We start from the raw sequence: 21,926 nt of genomic DNA, 5'->3' as shown, positions 1-21,926 counted from the left end.
ACCAAAAACCTGCGTCCTGACTCCCCCGGGGCTCCATCAATTCAATTATCATGGAGAGCCACTACATTAGAGTGTACCACTCCGCTCCTACAGCCGCGGGCACTATAGCAAATAATACACACACCCCAGGAATATGCTAAATCATACGAGCGGCCCATTTATCATTGCCAAGGGAGCCCCCCCCTACACACCCACGCACTCCCGAGTCATTCAGTCACACACACACAAATACACTCCGGAGAGAGGGTGAAAGGGACGGTGTGGAGATGCGATTTGGGCCTGGCTGTCAGCGCTCGTCACCCCGGTGAATGTGCCGAGCGTTTTGGGGGGACCCCGGCTCGGCCCCTCGGCCCCTGTCCGCGGCTGATAAGGCCAATCTGCGGAGACAGCACCTGAGTCCCCCTGCACCTCCACACTGTCACACGCACTCCAAACAGCTGTCAGAAACAGTCGGGGAAGGTCCCTGAGCGCTGGAGCTCCGTGAGGACCGAAGCTTTTCCCCCCGTCTCTATAAAGCGGGGGGTTTTTATCTGCTTAAACAAAAGATTCAATCCTTTTTATGGAAGTTTAAACATTCATTAATCACTGTCAAATAAACCGATACCTGGGTCTAATTACCACAGGCTAATTAAACCACGGTTATGCTAACAGTGGACGCGCTAACTGGTGCAGTACACCAATAAAACTGTGCTCAAAAGAGACGAAATCGCTGTCCCCCAACTTGGAAATCTTTTAGTTTCCTTTGAGCTTCAGAAATCCAGAATATTTCTTTCATAAATTAAACCCAACTGAATAAAAAATGCCGTGTAGAGGACGCAAATGTGCTAGCATGGCAATCCCTGTATGCTTAAGGCTAGCATTAGCTTGCAGTTATTTGCAGCTAAGCTACAGTTCGGATCATTGTTGTGACAAAGACATTATTGATGAGTGTTGGGGTTAAAGCTTGCTGACTAAATCACTCAACTAAGTTAATAAATCGATTAAAATAAAGTTAATAAAAGGGCTAATGTTCATTGCAGGAACATACATTAAGCTAGCTAAGCACTACATGGTTGTATCTCTCTCCAGCCTCTTACTTTTTCCCCCTTAAAGGGCCAGTACACCGATTTTCAACCTCAGTCCTATCATGCAATCATGGGGAGCTAATGCCAGTATGGCCAATTTCAAACATTATTGCTTCTATCGATTACCGAGAGCTTTGACTGACAGTAGCTCCTTTAAGTTAGCACTTCCTGTATCGGCCTGAACATTGGAATAAGACTTAAATCTTGACGTGCAGAATAATAACTGGTTAATTGTTAATGGACAGCACTTATAGCTTTGTGTAGCCTAATGTACAAGCAATTTAAGGATCAGTATCTTGCCTAAGGAGCTTCAAGATGAGGACTAAAGGAGCCAGGATCGAACTGCTACGATTTATGGAAGGCCTTCCTCGAACTACTGCGCCACAGCCTCCGCAATATCTCAATACAGACATCAGAAATTGGGCAGTTTCTTCAGTCAATTGTAAAAGGACAAAACCTGAAGTTAAAACAGCAAACAGCAGACAGAAGTTTGGTTCAGCAGGGACGTTTCAAGGCTGCTATTAAATGATTTGTTCAGAAGGACATTAGCTCGTCTCTGGAAGTAAAATGTTCTTGTTGCACTGTTACAAACTGTGTCACATACAATCTTGCAGACCGTAGCACACGAGAAATCTGTTTTCACGGACAGAAATAGCTGATTCCTATCTTGGCTCCGGGGCCTATTTAACCACACTGTGCCACCCGGTTCCCACTTTAAATTCACAGCGGCTCCTTTCTTATCTTAACTTCATTTTCTACATGAAATGCTCTGGAGAAATCTGATTTTTAAATAAGTGAGTCACACAGTTAAGTTAAAAAAAAACAGCTCCCTTCAGCGTTCGTACGTATGAACGAATCAAACGCTGTAATCAAGCAGAAACCTCAGTGGAGAATAACTGCGTGTGAATGTGACTCGTATCTGTTTAAGCTCAGATATCACGGCGCGTCCACAAAAACCCAAAGAAAAATAAAGCCAGTTTCTCTCAAAGCGCGATGGTTTATTTTCCCATGTTGTTTAGACAGCCGCTTCCAGTGGTTAAAATCTAACCCGACTGTTTTAAACGCCTGTTTAATGGAGAGCCCGCCGCCCCCCCCTTCAGCAGCCTTTACAAGCCTGCATGTGCACTTCTGTTTTCTACCCCGACAGGAAGCCCGGCATCCTGCCCCTGACGGACTTAGATTGCACCTCGGAGTGGCATCAAACGGGAGCGGGAGACAGAAACAGCCCTGCCCTGCATCACCACGCCTCTGGGTTTGGGGTGTGAGGAATTCCAGAGGAAACCTACAGCAGCGATGATGAGGCCGTGAATGAGCGGTTTGACTGGAGGCAGACAGGGCAGGATTGTTGGAGGGAAACCGAGGCCCTCCCTGAATTAACCCCGACCTCTGCTCCATCAAACACTCTGCTGCTGTGGACCTGCTGCACTTCAACTGCTGTGATTGTTATCAGTCACACAGACAACATAATTATTGTAGTCGTTATTATATTAGAAATATTTCTACTGTTACTGTTGGCATTGTTGCTGCGTGTACATCTGTCCGTCCATCTGTTTCTCTGTCGGCCTGTCTGTCTGTCTGTTGGTCTGTCAGCCTGTCTGTCTGTCCATCTGTCTGTCTGTCTGTCTGTCTGACGGTCTGACGGTCTATCTGGCCTTCTCCTTATCTGTCTATCTGTCCGTCTCACTGTCCATCTTTCTATCTGTCTCTTTCCCTGTCTTTCTGCCTGTCTCCTTGTGTGTTTGTCCATCAGTTTTTCTATCCCCCTGTCTCCCTGTCTGTCTCCCTGTCTCCCTGTCTGTCTGCCAGTCTGTTTGTCTCCCTGTCTGTCTGCCAGTCTGTTTGTCTCCCTGTCTGTTTGCCAGTCTGTTTGTCTCCCTGTCCGACTGTCTCCTTGTCTGTCTGTCTGTCTGTCTGTCTTTCTCCTTGTCTGTCTGTCTGTCTGTCTGTCTGTCTTTCTCTCAATCTGTCTGTCAGTCTGTTTATCTCCTTGTCTGTGTGTCTGTCTGTCTTTCTCCTAATCTGTCACCCTGCCTCCCTGTCCAACTGTCTCCTTGTCTGTCTGTCTGTCTTTCTCCCAATCTGTCTGTCTGTCTGCCAGCCTGTTTGTCTCCCTGTCTGTCTCCTTGTCTGTCTGTCTGTCTGTCTTTTTGCATGTCTTTCTGTCCATCTGTTAGTCTTTCTGTCTGACTCTCTGTCCGTCTGTCTCTCTATCTGTCTGTCTCAACATCATTAATATAATATCCTGTAAATACATTAAACAATGAATTCAAATGAGCCTTTTGATAATCTTTTCAAAATAAAAGCCTGTGTTTTATGTTGGAACAACTCTACGTCCAAACCTTGAAGTGCAGCTCAGCAAACACAGGCGGCTCCAGGACAGACAGACCTTATGGTTGTTGGACAGCTTCCCTTCCAACACATTCATCTTGTGTGGCCATATTTTGTGGTGGAGTTGCTGCGAGTCCTCCCCTGATTTCCCTGCAAATGATCCAAAAAGGCCTCACTCGATTCTCCCAAAAGATCCATAACAAAAGAGCGTTGTGCTTCTGCAGCGCCAGTAGCCGTCGTGTTGCACAACAGGAGACCCAATTAAAACACACACTCCTCTGTAAACTGCGTTGTTAATACTTGTTTCATTTACACTCAGGGGTGTGTTTCTGCGAGCGAGACCTCGAGGCTTACAGCTGCGGCAGTGTGTACCACCATAAAGATACCGCTTGCATTCTTTCCCAACACAAAGCGGGAGCAACGATGGAGCGTAACACCTCCCCGCAGAGGAGAAACTGTTGTGCAATGGGTGGCACTCTGATGGCTTTGCACTGAAGACACTAATGGTTGTAGAGGAGTAGGACCAAAAGGCTGCTAAAGGGACGCATCAGATACAGAAGCACTTCAAAAAGTCCTCGCTTTTTAATCTGTCTCTTTAGGTTAGCCCCTTGGCAGGCGAAGACGGGGGGTTGGGGGAATCCAGTGGGCATAGAAGTGGGCGTCGGGGTGTGTGGGGGTCTGCGGGGCACAGGCGAGGCTGGTGCGCAGCTCCCACTTCTTGACAATTATCTCCTTGATGCAGCAGTCCCATTGAAGAACCGTGCCCGAGCTGCGGAGCCTCCCAGGAATGCCGGAGAGAGAGAGTGCGAGGGGACTCCAACGGGGATTATCCCAATTTCAAATGGAGCTTAGTGATATCCCCCCTCCTCCCTTTTTTTTTTCTTCTTCCTCCACCACCTCCCCCCAACTCACCCTCCTCCTGTCTGGCACAGATAACTCATCCCTCTCTCTCTCTCTCTCTCTCAACCCCGTGCATGCGCAGACAATTCGCATACCCCTCCAAATTAGCATGTCATCCACTAGCGCGAGGCTCGGAGTCGGGCCTTCAGCGTGGAGAATGATGCGCTTTTCTTGGGCTACGTTAAGGTCAGAGGAGGAGAGGTTACCGGAGGCCGTCGCAAGAAGGTGTGCACACATAAGGTGCCAAAAAGGACCACAGAGGCACGACAAAGTGAACCTAAGTGATGATGATGTTTTGGGCAGTTCGTTACGATTATTGACAGCTGCACTCCTGCCTGTCACTATTTATGACATATAGGGTCTAGCTGCAGGCTCTACCGACTTCTCTGACCCCTTTGTGACAACCAGAGAAGACAAATAAACCCATAAAGCTCGGTGAAGTCATAATGACTTCCTGTCAAAACTGCGGATGGATTGCTTACCGGTCAGTCCGTATAACTTCATTTTTACACCTCTTAGATCATCTGTTAAAAGTCAGCATGAAACAGAAAGGGACTACTTTTTTGTAAGCCAAACTACAGGTGTGAAGGTGGCCGTACCTAATCAAGTTAGCCATGTTTATAGCGAGCATTACTGGATACTCTAGCAGTCAGATGACTGATTGTCTCCCCGTGATATGAAGGATGCATGCATTCCCACTGTGGGAATCAATACTGCACCTCCTCCTTTCACATGCATAACTGGGATGACAGTACTGGAAGAGTCACAGAAAGGTCAGCTGGTTAAACTGGGGGGAGATGTGACTTCCTGTTTATGTCCAAGTTCAAGAGAGGTCGTGGAGGTGACGGCGATCGAGGTACGCTCGTCTGTCATTAGTCACAGCTTTATCAATGTTTACATTCATGGACTAATCTTCCACAATCACATGGTCGATTCCCTTCGAATCCAGAACATAACACGGCGTGTTTCTCTCACTGCGTCTAAAAATAAGCCTCTGCCCTCGAGCTTCATCTGAACCCTCGCCCAGCTCCGGCGGGCTCCGTTCTGAATCCGACCCCGTCAGCTGACCTCCTCTACCCGGGAGGGGCGGGGGAGACGAGAAGGGAAAAAAAACAAGCATCCCTCCCTCGGCGATCGATAGAGAATCAGACAAAATAGTGTGAAAATCTCGCAGTGAATCAGCCCCTCTGCACGCTGTAGCTTTAGGCCTGCTGCCATAAAGAGAACAAGAGGCGTCACTGGGGTGCAGTCAAACAGCTGGGCCTGTGGTTACAGCCGCTGCACGGAGGCTGCAATCAGCTGAGCTCGGCTCCGTCACGTGGTTTGACCTCGCTGAAGCGCACATGCTGCAGACGCACGGGCAAATATGCAAACACTTATGTACGCGTATAGACCTCCTGAATTCTTTCCCCTGTTTAAAAAAGAAGTGAAAGCACAACATCAGCAACTTCCAGTTAAGCTCGGCACAATGCAGTGTTGACAGGTTAAGCCCCAGCTAGAGCTGTGTAATGTTACCCAACCTCAGCACGCATCTGAATACCTGTTATTCCTGCAGATAGGCTCAAACTTTATCCAAACTGCTGCTTGCTCAGTAAATACACGGTGTTTCCTCATTGCAGAGGTTATTGATTCATGCAAAAGTGGCATTCAATACTGGATTCTTAGCTTTTTATCAGATATTGCCTAAATTTGAGCTGCACGTGCACAGTTCTTGCACAGTTCGGCTGCATCCCAATTCGCCTGTTTTGCCCTACCTCTTTATTTCCCCAAGTCTAGTGAACGATCAAGAGGTTATCTAGTCCTCCAAAGTGGCCTCCAAAGGACGCAATTAGTCCACAGGAAATTCCCAGAATGCTTTGCAAACTGAGGCATTTTAACATGGAAGTTTGCCACCTTTGCAAAGAACAACCGCTTTGCAAATAATCGTGCAGAGGCGTAAAAAGCTGTTTGGTTATAATTAAGGAATATTTCGGTCATATAACAAGCATTGCATGGAAAATCCTTTGACATAAAGCTTGACAAATATGTGGCGTCCCATTTCCTGGGTACATATTTCCAACCCTACCACTTGTAGAAGGGCCACCACTCAGTCGAGGGAAGCCCCAAAAATAAGGCGTCATCGAGGATGGAATTGGGATTTGGCCCTTGTTTTTTAGGACACATGTTAAATGGCAGAATATTTCCGTCTCCTGCGCTCATTCCTCCACTATTGTCCCCATTAAGATCAGCTGATGAAGTGTTGAGACACCAAAGATTGACTCTGGCCGGTGTGGCGGCTTGGCAGGGCTTTACAGCTTGTCTGTGGGTGTGTGTGAAGTGAGCATACTGTGGCTTTTCTGGCTCTGTGCAGATTATAGGGGACGGGCTGTTTCCACTGTACTTTACCATTGTTCCTTCGCTCTTGCTCCGTGCGACTTCCCTCTGCAGGCGAGCCACGGCCAGCTTTTCTCTAAACAGAGGGGGAAGGAAGGGAGAAAAGGAGAGTGAGTCATTGTTTAGTGGGTGACACAGGTCAGGTTCCACTGACACGGATATTTTTGCATCGAATTAATCTAAATTAAGAGCTTTTTCCAAAAAATGTGAAGAAAAGGCCACTTTTAAACTAGGAAACACTCCAATCTATCTGTATTCCATCTTTCCCCCCTGCTGCCTCACAAGCCCACCAGCAAATCAGCAGACAACACACACACACCAATGCTGAGGAGACTGGGTCATCCGCTAACCACGCAAAAACAGAGCGTTTGCAGTTCTGTCCGGACGAAAATAGCTCAGGAGGAAACAAAAAGCAGGGCATCCTCACTCCCAACACACTCCCCCCCTCCCGCTCTCCCTCGCACACATGAAACAGGCTAAACAAAGAAATTGACTGTGCGCGTCCCAATCCATTTCCCACGTGAGGAGAGGAGGGCATTCCAGACTTTAATGGGATAAATCTTGGCACACTAGTAGGATAATAAAGAAGCCTGTTTTATGGCCTCTCCTGAGGTATCACAACAACTGAAGCACCGCTGCAGGAAAACCCAGCCTGCGCCTGACAGTCGGAGATGAGACATACAGTGTTTGTTGTAAGCTTGACAGTCTGCAAATGTTTTTATCCAAAGGGCTGAAAGACCAACAGATGTGTTGCAGAGGAAAAAGCCTCCTCTGGCAGTTTGAATCGCTGGTTTCGGTACAAAGTTATTCATTCTCATGTCAAATAGTGTATTAGCATTCATAAAAATGAAATAACAGTGTTCTACATGTTGTATTTCACAGGTTTTCTGACACAAGAGGGACATAAGCTCCAGCCACGTCATTTTCCTCCAACATTACATTCAGGGTAGAGCTGGAGCTAGCTAAAATAGGGTAGGTAAAATGCTATTTTAAAGTTATACTCTTCAGTTTAAGGTGTAAAAGTAGCGGATCTGAAAAAAAGGTTTTAATTTAGCCACTTCCTGATTGATTAGCCGCTACACAGACACTGAGTAGTGACAATACAAAGGGACACCAAGCCATATTTCAAGCTAAAACAGCTAACGTTAGCAATCAACTACTTTCAAGCCAACATTACAATTGATAGAGTTCCACAAAAAGATATCAGTTTCCAACTATGGGTCATTTTAGCCAGCTAACAGTTAGCAAGGAACTTGGTGATCAAGCTAGCTGAGCTAGCATTAGCTTTCAACCACTTGTAGCCAAAACTATTGTTTGAAAGTGTAACACAGTACAACAGGAAAGGCTGTAGTTCCTAGCTAATGATTATCTCAGCCAGTAAACAGTTAGCAAAGAACTTGGTGATCAACATATTTGGTAACCCATTAGCTGACAGCTTGCGTTTATCTTTCAACCACTTATAGCTAAACACTGTTTAAATAGCCAACAGTACAATACAGTACAAACAGTACAATAGGAAATGCTATAATTACTAAATAAGGGTTATGTTAGCCAGCTAACAGTTAGCAAGGAACTTTGAGATCAACATATTTGGTAACTCATTAGCTACTGTTAGACAACAGCTAGCGTTAGCTTTCAACCACTTGTAGCTAACACTACTGTTTGAAAGCCAACAGTATGATAGGAAATGCTATAATAACTAACTAAGGGTTATGTTAGCCAGCTAACAGTGAGCAAGGAACTTGGTGAGCCACATATTTGGTAGATCATTAACTACCGTAAAATATTCTAACATTAGCACTCAGCCAATTCTTTGCTAACATAACCACTTGATAGTTTTACATGACAAGATAGTAAGGCATTCATGAGCTAAGGGTTATGTTAGCAAGCTTAAAGTAGTTGAAAGCTAAGGTTAGCTGTGGTCAAACTATAGCTAATGAGCTATCAAATCTAGGCTATGTTGTTTTACACTGAAATAAGGCTGAATGTCCTTCAGAATCTTTTATCTTTTTTGCTGCTGTTCAAGCATTCAAATGTGTCATTATATCGATTTGTTAAATTCATAAAGATTGTACAATTTACAACAACAAAACAGGATTTTAGTTTTCCACCCATGGCATAACTTCAGTGGATGGCCACCATGTGAATGTTGTTTAATAATTAAGCTAGTTATTGCATTAATTAGCAAGATAAGATAAGACATGCTTCCACTGCTTCTTATAAAAGCAGAATATTAGATACAAATATGACAATAAATTACAAATATCAACCAAAAAAGCAGAATAAAAGCAGGACACAGCACGCTTAAAAGTAAAATAAGGACATGTATTGTGAATGACAGGAAAGTATTGTTCTGTGTTCACAACAACACACCACACACACTCACAGCCACCTAATAACGCACCATGGGACCTAATAAGGAAGAGTATACGGCAGACAGCCGCAAGTAATCACAATCACCTGCACATTTTTTACATTTCTTGAGCAGAGCAGACACCTAAACCCCCTCGCCAACCTCCCCCAACTCCCCCAAAATAACTCATGACTAACATCACTGACAAGACATCATTGTTTCTGAGCGGCTTACCTGCCGGGAAAACCCCCCTGTGATTAAGAGACAGCCGGGGAGACGTATGTCTGACGGATGAATCCGCCGTCTGGACCTGAGCTACAAGGCAACGTCGCTTTTTCTAGTGGAATCAGCCATTTCGGTCGCTGTGTTTCCCTCTGATGGGAGCAGACTGAGCGAGCCTGGCACGCCGGTTGTGAAAGACACGTTGTGACGGTGACAAATCCGGGAGGAAGTCAAGCAATGAGTGAGACAAGGAGGTGTGTTTGGGTGTGTTTTGAATGTTTGCATTAGTGTGTTGTGGCTTCATTAGGGCGTGGGACTTACACTCATTAGAGAACAGGTGTTATTAGAGTTTTCTACCCCTCATAAATTCATATAAAAGTCTGACTAGACCTGAGATTGACTCATATTCCAGTTAAACAATGTGTCTCTTCCTATTACGACATATAGCTTGAAGCCATTACACTACTTTAAGAAAAAAAAGGAACGTCTCTGGAACTCCTCACTCCAGATATTGTTTTGTTAAACAAGACCGGCCTGGCATTCCTCCAGTCTGTGTTATGGCTGAGCGTCAGCCCTGTAAGGGGTTAAGTTTCAGCACACTTATGCACAGGCATGTTCCAGGAGCAACCGAGCATGAGCCAACTGCGCCCGGAGAAAATCATCGCCAAATATAGAGCAATTTGACGTCCCGAGTTAAACGTAATTATAGTAACTGGCACAAGCAGCAGCAGTCAAAAAACAGTGTTCTAAACACTGCAGAAATGCTCACCGGCGACATTTGGATCCAATTGGCGCTGACGTGGGATTTTTAAGCAGATTTGAACAGCGTGGTAATCTGTAATCCGTTATATTCTGTAATAGATGTTTGGACATGTTCTGCTCTGATTATGTCATTTTGCATTTCAATCCCAATTGATATTTTTCCAATCGCTTACTTCATAAACTTTTACCAGATGTGAAACCTTGTCCAACTGAGCGATTGTCAGGACGTGTATCTCTTGGAGAAGGCAGTTTAAAGAGATGCAAAAGTCATATTTTCAGCTAAAACAGACCTTATCGTAAAGGAAAACTCCAATTAACACACTGTAGCCTTCTTTGTGTAGTCAAGGCAATTGATTGGCTGTTGCGATTACCACAATATTGTAGCGCTTCACTATTGGACAGCCGGCGTCACAAGTTCACGTTCATTTTTGCGTGCTAGGCCCTTCCAGTTTGGGAACATGTCAGCTTTCAACCAATGGAGAGGGACAGCAAGGCAATTTAGACCAGGCAATATAGGAAAATTTGCGCCACAGAGGTCCCTATGAAACCGGGCTATACATCAAACATCCAATTTGTATGCCTAAAATCACCACAGGGTAAAAATCCCTTCCCAACGACAGCCATATTGCACACGCCAAAGTAACGATTAAAATCTGCCAACAGCTTATTTGAGCCATTTTTCCCACTAGTATATGAATAGTAACATACGGCAAGTACAGTAGGTCAAAATTAAACCCGAACTTTGGACATTTGAGGTAACAGTATCCCTGTTTTGTTTGGCTAACCGTCTGCTTCTGTTTCTTTGGCCATATCAGACACACTGTTTCGTGATGGTACCACATTTTTATCCCATTAAGGTAAAACCCACTTTGTAATAAACCAGAACTAGACATTAAAAGGATGGCACTGACTTGCAAGACAAAGAGGAAGAATTATTTCCACAGTGGCAGGAAGTTCAGCAAAATTAAGCCAATAACAAAGCACTGTACATACTCGCTGTATACGCTCCGCACACTGTATATATTTCACACTTGACTGTGACTAAATGGGAATTATTTCAGGCTACAGCCCCATGCCTTTACGCAGCACATCCAAGCATGTGATGAAAGCACAAGCTGACAGTTGACCGTGCATACATTCCCCCTCCTCCTCCTCCTCCTCCTCCTCTGCTGTTTTTCTTCCCTGTTGAGCGCCAACATAAAGCTCGGCTGAGTAAATTCCAGCAGCCAATCGTGAGCAGCGTCGACGTGGACCTCCAGCGGTTCCCACTGACCTGGAATCACCTGACAGCACCAGAGGACTTATCGGCGCGGGCAATCCTGCAGAGACTTGGAGTAGAAGGCCAAACCAGCTGATAATGGCCGTGTACTTCAGTGTTCATGTTTCCATGCATCAAAAATTAATGTGGAAAAAGGCTGCGAAGACTTGATTTTAAGGACAACTGCAGCAAACACGTACAGTGCTACTGCCATGCGAAAGGATCACTTGGTCCCCTGCAAGCACTTCCGCAACACATTGGGAGACGTCAAAAAGGCATTGTTTTTTAGGTAAAGGTCAAATAGGGTGATTTGAATGTAAAGAGAAGGGTTACTCAGGGCTAAAAGTTCAAACAACACAGGTCAGTCAAATTGATTGCTTCAATACACCCAACAACTTTAAATGCGTATGTCAGATCATACCTTGAATTCAAGGTACATTCCTGATTTGGGATCTCGGATTAGACCTTTAGAACAAAGCTGCTTGTCTTGGTTCCTTCACAAATTGATGCTTTGGAGATGCAACATATGTGTTAAACAATGTTATGCATGCTTTGGATGATGCTCCTAGTCTCTAATACGATCCACAGGAGTGTTAAATAAGGGCCCCGACAGATGGCAGGCAACACTTTGCCATACCTGAACAAGTCTGTACTGAACACACCTGTGGAGCGCCAGGTTAAGGTTGTGAAATGGTCACAGTTTGGTGAGGGCTAGGCACCAAAATAACAACAGGTAATTCTAAGTTGTATCGCCTCTCAACCAAGGGATGAGAGGCGATACAACTTAGAATTACCTTGACCTGGAACTCTGAGATTCCTCACAGACATCACATGACTTCCTTCTTTAATATTGACATAATAATTACAGGTTGCCGCCTAAAAATAAAGGTTGTGATAAGCATTTTGCACAGACCTGTATCAAGGTTTGGTGAGGGGATCTTCTAAGTTTGAATCCCTGTTTGCAAACACCTGAAACTTTCCTTCTCTTGAATTCTCAGCTGACACCACCTGCCATCCACCCACACAAACTTTTTACACCTCAGATCCGTTCTCGTGCAACCCCTTCACATCAAAAGCCCTCCATCCCTCTCTCAGCACAAAGTGATCATGACACCAGCCTTGTTTCATTCACAGCAGATCCCCCCCCCCGCCCTCCTCTTCTACTCACACACTGTGTAAACCCCGCTCACGCTTTCGCGCCCCCCCGCCCCTCCTGCTCACGTTGAGACAACGCTGGCGGCGGCGTGCAAAGACACGATCTGTCAGGGCCGAGGGCGGATCAATCAGACGGAGAGCGTTTGCCAACCTGAGCTGACATGTTGGACTCCATGTGCTTTGAAGTGCATTGTGGGAGGCGGCTGTGTTTTCATCACTGCTATCACGGCTCCTTCATACAGGTGGTGTAATCCATTGTACATTGTTTGCTCTTAAGCACATAATGAAAGAGAAAGAAAGTGCTGTCTGCTGCCTTTTTGGTTTCCCATTTCCTTTGCACTACCTTATTATCAAGTGTGTTTAATCTCCCCTCTGTTGGATTAACAGACTAAACGCCACAGAAACGCTCCAGCAGTTACTTATTCTGACATCAGGATGTATAAAAGATGCATAAATATAAACCGTCTCTGCGATATTGTCATCGGGGCTTACAGGGAGCTAAACATTTCGATCGCTCTGAACCACAAACGTACACACAGCAGCCGGGAGGGATGCACAAATGTTTGGATGAGCGCAGCGCTGCCATGCATTTATGTATTAGCGTCTGCACTCCTGCTGGGTTAAGAGCTCTGACATGCACGCAACCTCCACGCATAGGGAATCCATCCTGTTCAGAACGGACTCCAAAGGCGGCATTTTGGCCCCGACTCCGGACCGGTCATTCCCATACTTAATCCTCCTCCGGCTCTGTTATGTAACCTTCTGCACCGATCCAGAATTTCCCCTCCAGGCCCGAGCAGCGGGACAATGAGCTTACCGAGCCGTTTGATAAGTTATAACATCCAACACAGCCTCAAAGGATAACAGAGTTGCAACTGCCAGGAGGTTGGAGTCAAGATGGGATGAGAGACTATCATGTTGGGGCTTTAAAAATGTCCACATTTTTAGATCAAAACATTTGGGGGGGGTGTAAATTTTTAATACAGACTACTAGTACTTCATTGTTCTCAGAATCTGAACGTTTCACATCATCAAAGTGTTTTCTTAAGACCTAATGAGCCTTTATGCAGCCGCAAAGGCATCAAAATCAGCCCTCAGTGTAAACACATCATCTGCTTCAGGCGTCTGAGGGGCGGGGTCCGCACATCTGTGACCGTTCAATCGCTCCCAACGCATTAAGCAGCTCCAATCAATCACCGGCGAGCTCCACCGTGGATGCCGAACAACCGGGCCCGACCTGCGCCTGTTCCCACAGCTGGTTCCTGACCTCCCGTCTCCCGCCTCGGACCCCGTCTGCACCGGAGGGCAGCGGAAAAAACAGGAGCCACATGTCAGCACCTCACACGCCCCAGCCAACCACCACCCAGTCATCCAGCCAGGCAGCCAGGCAAGCAGGCACAATGAGCCTTACCTCACCACGGCAGACCATCAATTATTGACGAGGTGAAATGTGATGAGGTTCTGCTGTGAGCACACAAAGAACACACGGTTTTTCGTGCTGCCATGTGGCCTTGAAATATCTTTACTGTAGGAAAAGCGACATTTCGAATCAACATGATTTGTCCCAAAAGAAAATCTGTTTCCAACTCAAGAAGCCTTTTAAAAACCACCAGAAATGTGGGTCATCTAAACACCCTCACAAAGCTCTGCCCTTATTCCTCTAAATGTATGGAGTCATGGATTTGTTTGGACACGTGCGCACCAGCAATGCGGTCAAACCAGTTGAGATGTTCGTGATTAGCGAGATTTATCCAAAGTCAACAACATGTTGAATGCTCTGGGGTTGTTTATGCTTTCCCTTTGTGATAAAATCTAGCTCCTTGGAGAGTCTTAATTACACTGCTGCAAGTTAACAGACCTGACCTATATTGTAGTTTCCTGACAGGAGAACATGATTGATGCAATGAAAAGTGTGTGTAAATGATTCGTCTTTGCGCATCTTATCTGCAAATCAAAGAGAGGGAAGTTAAATGCATCACTTTGTAGGTCAAGATCAGATCAAATGCATGCGCCGCATCTTCAAACTTCTGAAGCAGCAAAAATCAGACGTGAGGAATCCTCCGAGACTCCTCCAGAGCTCCGAGGAATGCGCTCGCCAGCCGTGGATTACCCCTGCCTGACTGTCTGTCTCCCTAAATGTTTTCTTATTCTGCGAGCAGGGCCTGACCTCGATTGTTTCCAAGCCACAGACGCATTCCTGTCCAGACGAAACGAAACGTTGCGGATGAGCAGATGTGCTTTAAAAATGGCCGCAGAAGCACCCGCCCGCCCGTCTGCCAGCAGGGTTTACTCACCAGCGACGGCTCGTGAAGAATGAGACCGGAGCGAGACGTGAACACACAAGGGGGCAACTCATAAACACATGCATGAGCACACATGTACAAACACACTGGAAAGGATATGCAAAGACATGCACACACACTTGCAAAATTTTGAATCTTTTATGTCCAAATCATAAAAGAGAAATGACTCCAAACTGAAGAGGTGCGCTGCTGCTCGGCTTGAACAACATCAGATATGAAGAGGAAGGAAAAACGTGTTGATTCAGAGCGAGAAATCGAGCGAGTTTCCCCCAAAAGACGGGGAAAAAACCTCTCAGACATACATTGTTCTAAAATTGAGCTTATCAAAAGGCATTCCCAGCCGCACGCTCACATTCCAACAGGTAATAATCCTGTGGTATGTGTGTGTTTGAGTTTTTCCAGTGATGCTTGTCTCGCTTGAGTCACACAGTCTGACACATAATTGGGTTTAAGTGAAGAACCCTTCACACTGGACTACAATTACCGCAAGATTTAGGGGGTGCTTTGTCAGGTGCATTCACACGGACAAGGCCTGGTTTTGGGGGGAACTATACTTCTACAAAGACAAATGTGATATAGCTCAGATTTATGATGACATGGATGATAACACTGGAGCCATTGGACCAAGCCTCCTAGATGTCAAAGATGTGGGTTTTAAATGCTGCGTTACGATCCAATGAAACTTAATTTGATGCCTTGATGAGCCTCTCTAGATCACAGAGGATGGCAGGGAAGCTAATGCATACAACTAGCTGATTGGTTAATAAGACTTGGATTTCTGACTCAAAGTTGGCACCTATTCAGTCCAAGAAGTTGCTTAAGTTTCCCAGAATATGCCCAGTAGTGTTTCTACCTCTTGCCCCTGCCATGGTTTCCTGCTGAGCCAATGGTCCATGTGACGGTATTTCAAATCCTTTCCTAGGCTCAAAGGAAAGTTTTACAAATTTGAAACCCCCGTTGGTGCGGCAATACTGCGAGTCGCCACTGGACAAAGATGGAACCAAGGTTGGGCACCTTGTCAAGGTATCACCAACAAATCTATAAAGTGTACTGATGTACCCTAAAAAGACAAAAAAGGACAACCAAACGCAGGATTCAATAAGCTCAATATATGGTGCTTAATTAATATCCAATACCCGTGGGGCCCCCTGAAATGCTCAGCAGTAAAAAAGGCACAAGCATACTCGGGTTAATCACACGTTTCATCCATTGTTCTGCATTCACACCTTTGCAGGCCTGTGCTGAAGTAATTGGGGATCAGGGGACTCACATTTACTACTGTACTGAAATACTAGAAGGTTCTGCTGACTCATGGAGACTATGCAAAGGCTGTTGGGTGTTTTACAGTGGCTGTCAACACATCGTTTTCAGAGAAGCAGGGCAAACAGTAGCCCTTTACACAAGGCAGACAAATGGCCGGTTCACATACAATAGAAACAAAAAGTACGGTAAATAGGAGCACTCGAACCACGGGTCTGACACCTCTACAACTGGGGTGCTTGTGCCTTTGTGAGCACAAGTTGCTGGGCAGCTGTTGCAGGAGACTCCCTAGATTTAGAATCGACTCATAACTTCTTTCAATCCAAAGGCAAAACTTTAGAGACATAAAGATAGAAATAGAGGGAAAAATCTACCCAAGAACTCTTTCGGTTGTCCAAGGAATACTGCCATGGCATCCTTGTTCTGGCACTCTGGCATGCTGGTAATAAAGTAATTAAAAGTCACTGCAGTCATTGTAATTCACTTCAAGTAAAGAGTTGCACCAAATGGCTCAAAGAGCTTAAATTCAACAAGAGAGGTGTTTGGAAAAGAGTTTTACGGCATTAAGGTGAAGCCTCTCCAGCAGCCACTCTCCGTTTCCTCTCCAGCTGCACCAACACCTCCAACCACTGGCCGAGGTCCTGCAAGTTTTCTCCCACTATTACCCGGTGATTTACAGCCGTGATAGTGGGGAGCTGAAGTTCTGTTGACATTCCCGCACCGCGCAGCCCTCAAATGCGACACCGACCCCCTTTCCAAACCTCGTAAACGGCCCGGCTCCGTTGAAAGCATCACCGTGACGAGGAAAGATATATGAAAGAAGAGGGAACGCTCACAAAAGTGGGTTTCGACTGCTTTGATGTGACAGCTTGTGAGATGCATGCGACTGTGAAAGTGTGTCAGCAGGAAGGCCGCATCTAGTAAACAAGGGCAACAACATATTATCTTGTAAAATGTTGGCATGCAGGACTATGACCTAAAAAACTAATCCAATTTGGGGATTTTTTTCCCAAAGAACTGAAACACTTGTGGCATGAACACAACAGATAGGAACAAAAGCTTTTCTCTTGCAAGCCAACATACATAATTCAACAAAATCAATTGCTATTATGTGATGTTTTAAACCAGTTCTGACTGGACAACAGGCAGTAACTGCAAGAACAGCCCACGAGTCTTCGCACCTTACTGAACTCACATGGAGCGAGTTCATCCATTTAAAAACCACAAAAATGCTCCGTCTCTAATGACATCACTTAACAGTCAGCGAGGGTGTCTGGGCAAAGCTTTGTCTCCAGGCAAAACAGCCAGTGCATGCAATAAGCCATTGATAGCTAGCAAATAAAAGCCTTTTATTGGTTATAAATTGTGTCGGACCATTAAACTTTATGTTTCTCCTGAGTGACACTACTCTAAGTTAAGCCAACAGGAGACATTGAGAAAAGACATCTGAGAGTCCAGTTTTTCTGGATTTCCAACTTGTTAACATCCAGTGAAACAACAAGCATCAGACTTCAGGGGGAATGTAATGTGTTTTGGCTCTTTGGAGCAAAAAATGCAAAGCCTGGAAAAATGTCAAAACCTGTTATTGAGCAATGTTGTTTGTTTCAGATGCTGCATGCGCAGAAAAAACAGGTTCATAACAGTCCAAAAGAGCTCTGCGGGACTGTTTTTAGAGTTCCCACGTGCTGTTCATGGGGGAAGATAAATGTAGAGCAGGCCAAGGGGAGGAATGCATTCAAAGCACCCTTAATTGAGCTGGATGGCCTGCAGTCACAGAAGCAGAGCGTCTCAACAAGGCTGGCGAGATCCTGAGATGTGCCTCACACGTACACATCATTAAACTGGCTGCTTTGGCTCACGGCTCCATGTACCAATGCGGAGACAGTGGGAATTATATGGGAAAGTTGTCTGGAAGGCGCTCCCCCCCTCCTTCAAAATTAAAGTCCCCTGGCTGTCAATGAAGGGGAAGTGCTCCCATGCTGAGGCCCACTGGGCCGGCCATTGAACAGGGGAACATTCCTCAGTAATTCAGTTTGACCTGAACCCAATATGCTAGCTGAGGGTCACTGAATACTGAGCGCCACATACAGAGAGGAGAAAAAAGTTGGGAAAATCGGATGTGGAGGAGTGAGAGGCAAAGTGATGCACAAGAATTGGACGGGTGCGAGGAAATAGAAAAGCACAAACGTCAGTTTGATCTTCTAGAGGGGTCTTAATCTGGTTGATTGGGCTGGTGTTTGGGGTAACAATGATCGCCACAGTTACACAAACTGGCAAAATGTCCCAGTTCAAATCCAATTCTGTAGAGTGAATTTGGTATCACAAGGCTTACAACGACATGTAGGCCAACTTCTGCCATTCCTGTGTCGTGACTTTTAAGTCAAAACTGCTTAAATGTAGGACACATGATGTAGCAGTCGAACGTGTTAGTCAGACAAGAACATGGCAGAAGGGGGGGAAATAATAACGTGGGGAAAATGGTTGCACTGCAGCATGCTTGGGATGGAGAGAATTACAGTTTTAATTCTATAAAATCAAATCCCTGCACTTGGCAATCCTCTTATCCAGTAATCCCCAGGTAGGTTTCAGAGGGCAGCAGGCTCAAACTGCCCAGTGCAGCAACACATCTGCCCATGTGGCGGGATGATATGACTGGCTGCTGCTCTGGTCCCAATAAAGGCTTTAAACTGACACTGTTTGGAAGAAAATGGCTCAACTGTAGCCTTTAATAAGTACAGGCAGTAAGGTTAGATACCAGATACATGCTCTGATTAGGGTTAACTGGCCAGCGTGCATGCAAACAGTTCATTTAGTGCATGATTTGATACATTAAGTGCAATCACGGAGGAGGAATTTCCCTCAAGTCAAGTTCTTGAAAGGTCACATGCTTGTTGTTGATGACACTTGGTCTTTAAGGCACGGCCATCTTGATAGAGCATGGCTTTGTTTTGAGCTACATCCCTGTTTACCTTGCTTGTAATCCCGTAGTTTCAGGCACTGACAAAGGCAGCGTTGTTCAAGAAATACTAATGTAAAGCATTTAGGGAAAGGTCACTCAAACGCCAGATTTGGAAGGTAGTACAAGGATACAGCTCTTTTCCTCTTAACATCCATTGGCATTTCCAGTCATAAAGCATCCACTACATGGCAGATTCTATTTTTTGCTCTGGTGTTGGGAAGCACCAGTTCCCAGGGCATAAAACAAACCTCAAAAAAGACGGGGAATGGCATTTCTTTTTGGCACTTTGACAGCATCCAGCGAGAGAGTGATGATACCTCCCATACTCTCCCATGCTCTCATTTCCATGTTCCCTTGCAGTTCTGTTTTTAGAGATAACAACCCTAACTAAAAATATAAACCCAGTGTCCAAAATCCTACATGTGGCATCCTTGGTGTGTTAGTTGCAAGCCTCTCTCTCTCTGTGTCCTGGAAATATGGCTGACTATGAGAAAAGACCTCTGACCTGCCGTGACATTGACATATGGACGCTGGTGCTGCAGCACTTTACGCCACATTAACAAGGAGCTGCAGAGAAGCTGATCATAACAGAGAGCCTCTATCCCCATAATCCATATTCTCCACCACATATCCACACCCAGTTCAACACCAGTCATTTCAGTGTGGGATTAGTGGGCTGGGTAGAAAATCTTAATCTGCCTGAGAGAGAAGAAAAGGAGCAGTGGGAAGGAAAGCATTCCTGCACTTACAAATCCCCTGCAATGCTTGATTGTTTTACCTCCGCTTAAACGACGGGTATCCATTTCCTTCTGCTATCAATCAGAATCAAAGTGGTTTATGCAGCGCCCCGGCCCCATGCTGTTGCTACTAGCAACAGGACACGCGATTCCCCTTTGCAACTGGCTAATCGGGCTCAGTGCAAATCAGAAATCATCCTCTGCACGTGTACAGTGCTGCCGTATGAAATATTCTGCCTCTTCAGGGGATTATCAGGAAAATTGCAGCTCATTACAAAGTAAAGATGCCTAAAGGAGGTACAGCTGGGGGAAGAAATCATTAAGCCTTGTTGAATCGGGTGCTAGCAAAAGCTGAGTGTGCATGCATTCTTCTGCCAACAGAGAACTACAGTATGTCACGTATGAATAGATATCCTCCAACAAAGACATAGTACATCAATCAACAAGACGGTTCAAGTTGCAGAAGAAATAAGGCAATTTTGTCCCTCCATATACGCTGACGACTGTCCCCTTCTTACCCGAGTGGAGATGCAGCATCCTGGTGCATTCAGAGGACACACATGGTAATCCACCAGCACGCTCTCCTCCTGCTCTGCAGCTGCTACCCACTGATCCCGCTGACGATAAAGTTTACATCCACAATGCAGCACTGCCGGCTCTACACTGCTCCCTGCCTCTCCACTTGACTGAGACCCAACTGCCTCTCCTCTCTCTCTCTCTCTCTTTTCTATGTTCCCTCAAGCAATCAAAATCCTTGCTTCACTCTCCCTCTCCTACTCCTCTTTGCCTCCGTCCTCTACTTTCTCCCTGTCTCTCTCAATCTGGCAACATGCGTTGACTCTCCCGACACTGCTTCCCTCTTCCCCTTCTCTTCCTTCACGCTACATACGCTCTCCCTCTGCGCTAGGCTTTCTCTCACTAACACACACGCTCGGAGGCTCCTCTTCACACTCACAGCGCTGTGTGCCTCCCCCCGCCCACCCCGCCTCCAGGCTTTATCTATCCTCAGACTGTTCCTCTCCTCGGTCTGTCTCTGCTTCTATCTCTTTCTCGCTCATTCTGTCTGTCACTGGGTCTTTCGCGAGCTCTCTCTGACTGCGTCCCTCCTCCTCGGGCTTGCGGGACGTTTAACATGTGTTCAGGGAGACGGCTGCCTCTCTGAAGGTGGCTCTTTCCTCAGGGGAGGAGAAGCGAGGTTTGAGTGGGGGTTTGGTCGGAGGAGGAGGAGTTTTTGGGGGGTGAAAACAGTGTCGAGGGGGGTTTAACTCCAACAAGGAGACGGGCAAGAGGCAGCCAGCTTGTGATGTTCCAATAACTGGGCTCTTTTAGTCCAGAGGCAGAAGAGGTGACAAAAAGGACAGGTCGGGACAACAGAAGAAGAGACAAATGATGTGTCATCAAGCCACACTTGAATGCAAAAGTGTTTTGTACCTGTTTTGAAGGGCTACCCTCAAAGACAGGGCAAAGAACCTGCCTTCCTAGAGACATGAAAGCGTTCATGATTTTGCAATTGGTTGTCCAAGTGATGGAAGTCAGTAAATGAGGGAAAGTTCAGATGTTGCACCACCTTGGCAAATGATTGTAAAGTGGCTGTGCTTGTTGGATTGTCCGTCTCTAGAGAGTTGAAAGACATGGTCAACTCGGGGCCAATTCTGATGTCTGGGAGGTGTTGGGACAAGGGGTTTCAGAGACTGTTGGACAATACGATATACACTCTGTTTGAAGAATACCAAGTCCTTTTTTATGAAAGAATCTTTGGCACTCAGTTCCAACCAAGCCATTTTTCTTTTCTCTATACGAGGGAGCTTTTGGAAAACAATGCAGAGAAAGAAAGAGGCGGCACCAACAAAAGACAGATAGGGACAAGCGAGGAAGAGTTCAAGATCAAGAGAGCGAAGGACACACTCTGAAAGCGAGGGAGAAAAAAAGGGCTAGGAGAGAATAAGGGAGAGAAGTGCTTGGGTCTGCTTGGGCCAGAGTGACGGTCCAGGCTCCAGCCCATCTGCCGCAATCACAATCAGTCTCAGCTGAATGGCTGTGACAAACTGCAGCCTGGAGCCCGCAACCTCAACCAGGCAGGACGCCTGCTAGGGTCTAGGGAGATGAGAAAGGGGGGATGAAGAGGCAGAAAAGGAGGGGGGACACTCTCTATTGTCTGCTCCCCAATAGGACCAGTGCGAGAGGGGGCGGGCACCGGAGGGGTGAAAGGGAGAATTAAAAGGGTCCCGGTGACAGGAGCGCTCAGTTAAAGA

General features: G+C 46.0%; 1 protein-coding gene across 1 annotated transcript in view; it reads right to left on the bottom strand.

Annotated features, from left to right (window-relative positions):
• The window catches only part of LOC138603553 (nck-associated protein 5-like), an 81,956-nt gene extending 61,318 nt beyond the window's left edge, over positions 1–20,638 (bottom strand). The window contains exons 1-2 of the mRNA XM_069675398.1: positions 20,193–20,638; positions 6,678–6,741 (exon numbers count right to left, since the gene is read on the bottom strand). Of these exons, the coding sequence (XP_069531499.1) occupies positions 6,678–6,741; positions 20,193–20,221 (93 nt within the window). The 5' untranslated portion in view covers positions 20,222–20,638. The remainder of the gene's footprint in view (positions 1–6,677; positions 6,742–20,192) is intronic.
• Between the last annotated feature and the right edge of the window lie 1,288 nt (positions 20,639–21,926).

Source organism: Semicossyphus pulcher, unplaced genomic scaffold (assembly GCF_022749685.1).
Source record: "Semicossyphus pulcher isolate SPU_LCO1_2020_fin unplaced genomic scaffold, fSemPul1.0.p SCAF_24, whole genome shotgun sequence".
In the NCBI taxonomy this organism is placed as follows: Eukaryota; Metazoa; Chordata; class Actinopteri; order Labriformes; family Labridae; genus Semicossyphus; species Semicossyphus pulcher.
The sequence above is the reverse complement of the archived record's forward strand: the minus strand, read 5'-3'. Positions and strand labels throughout refer to the sequence as shown.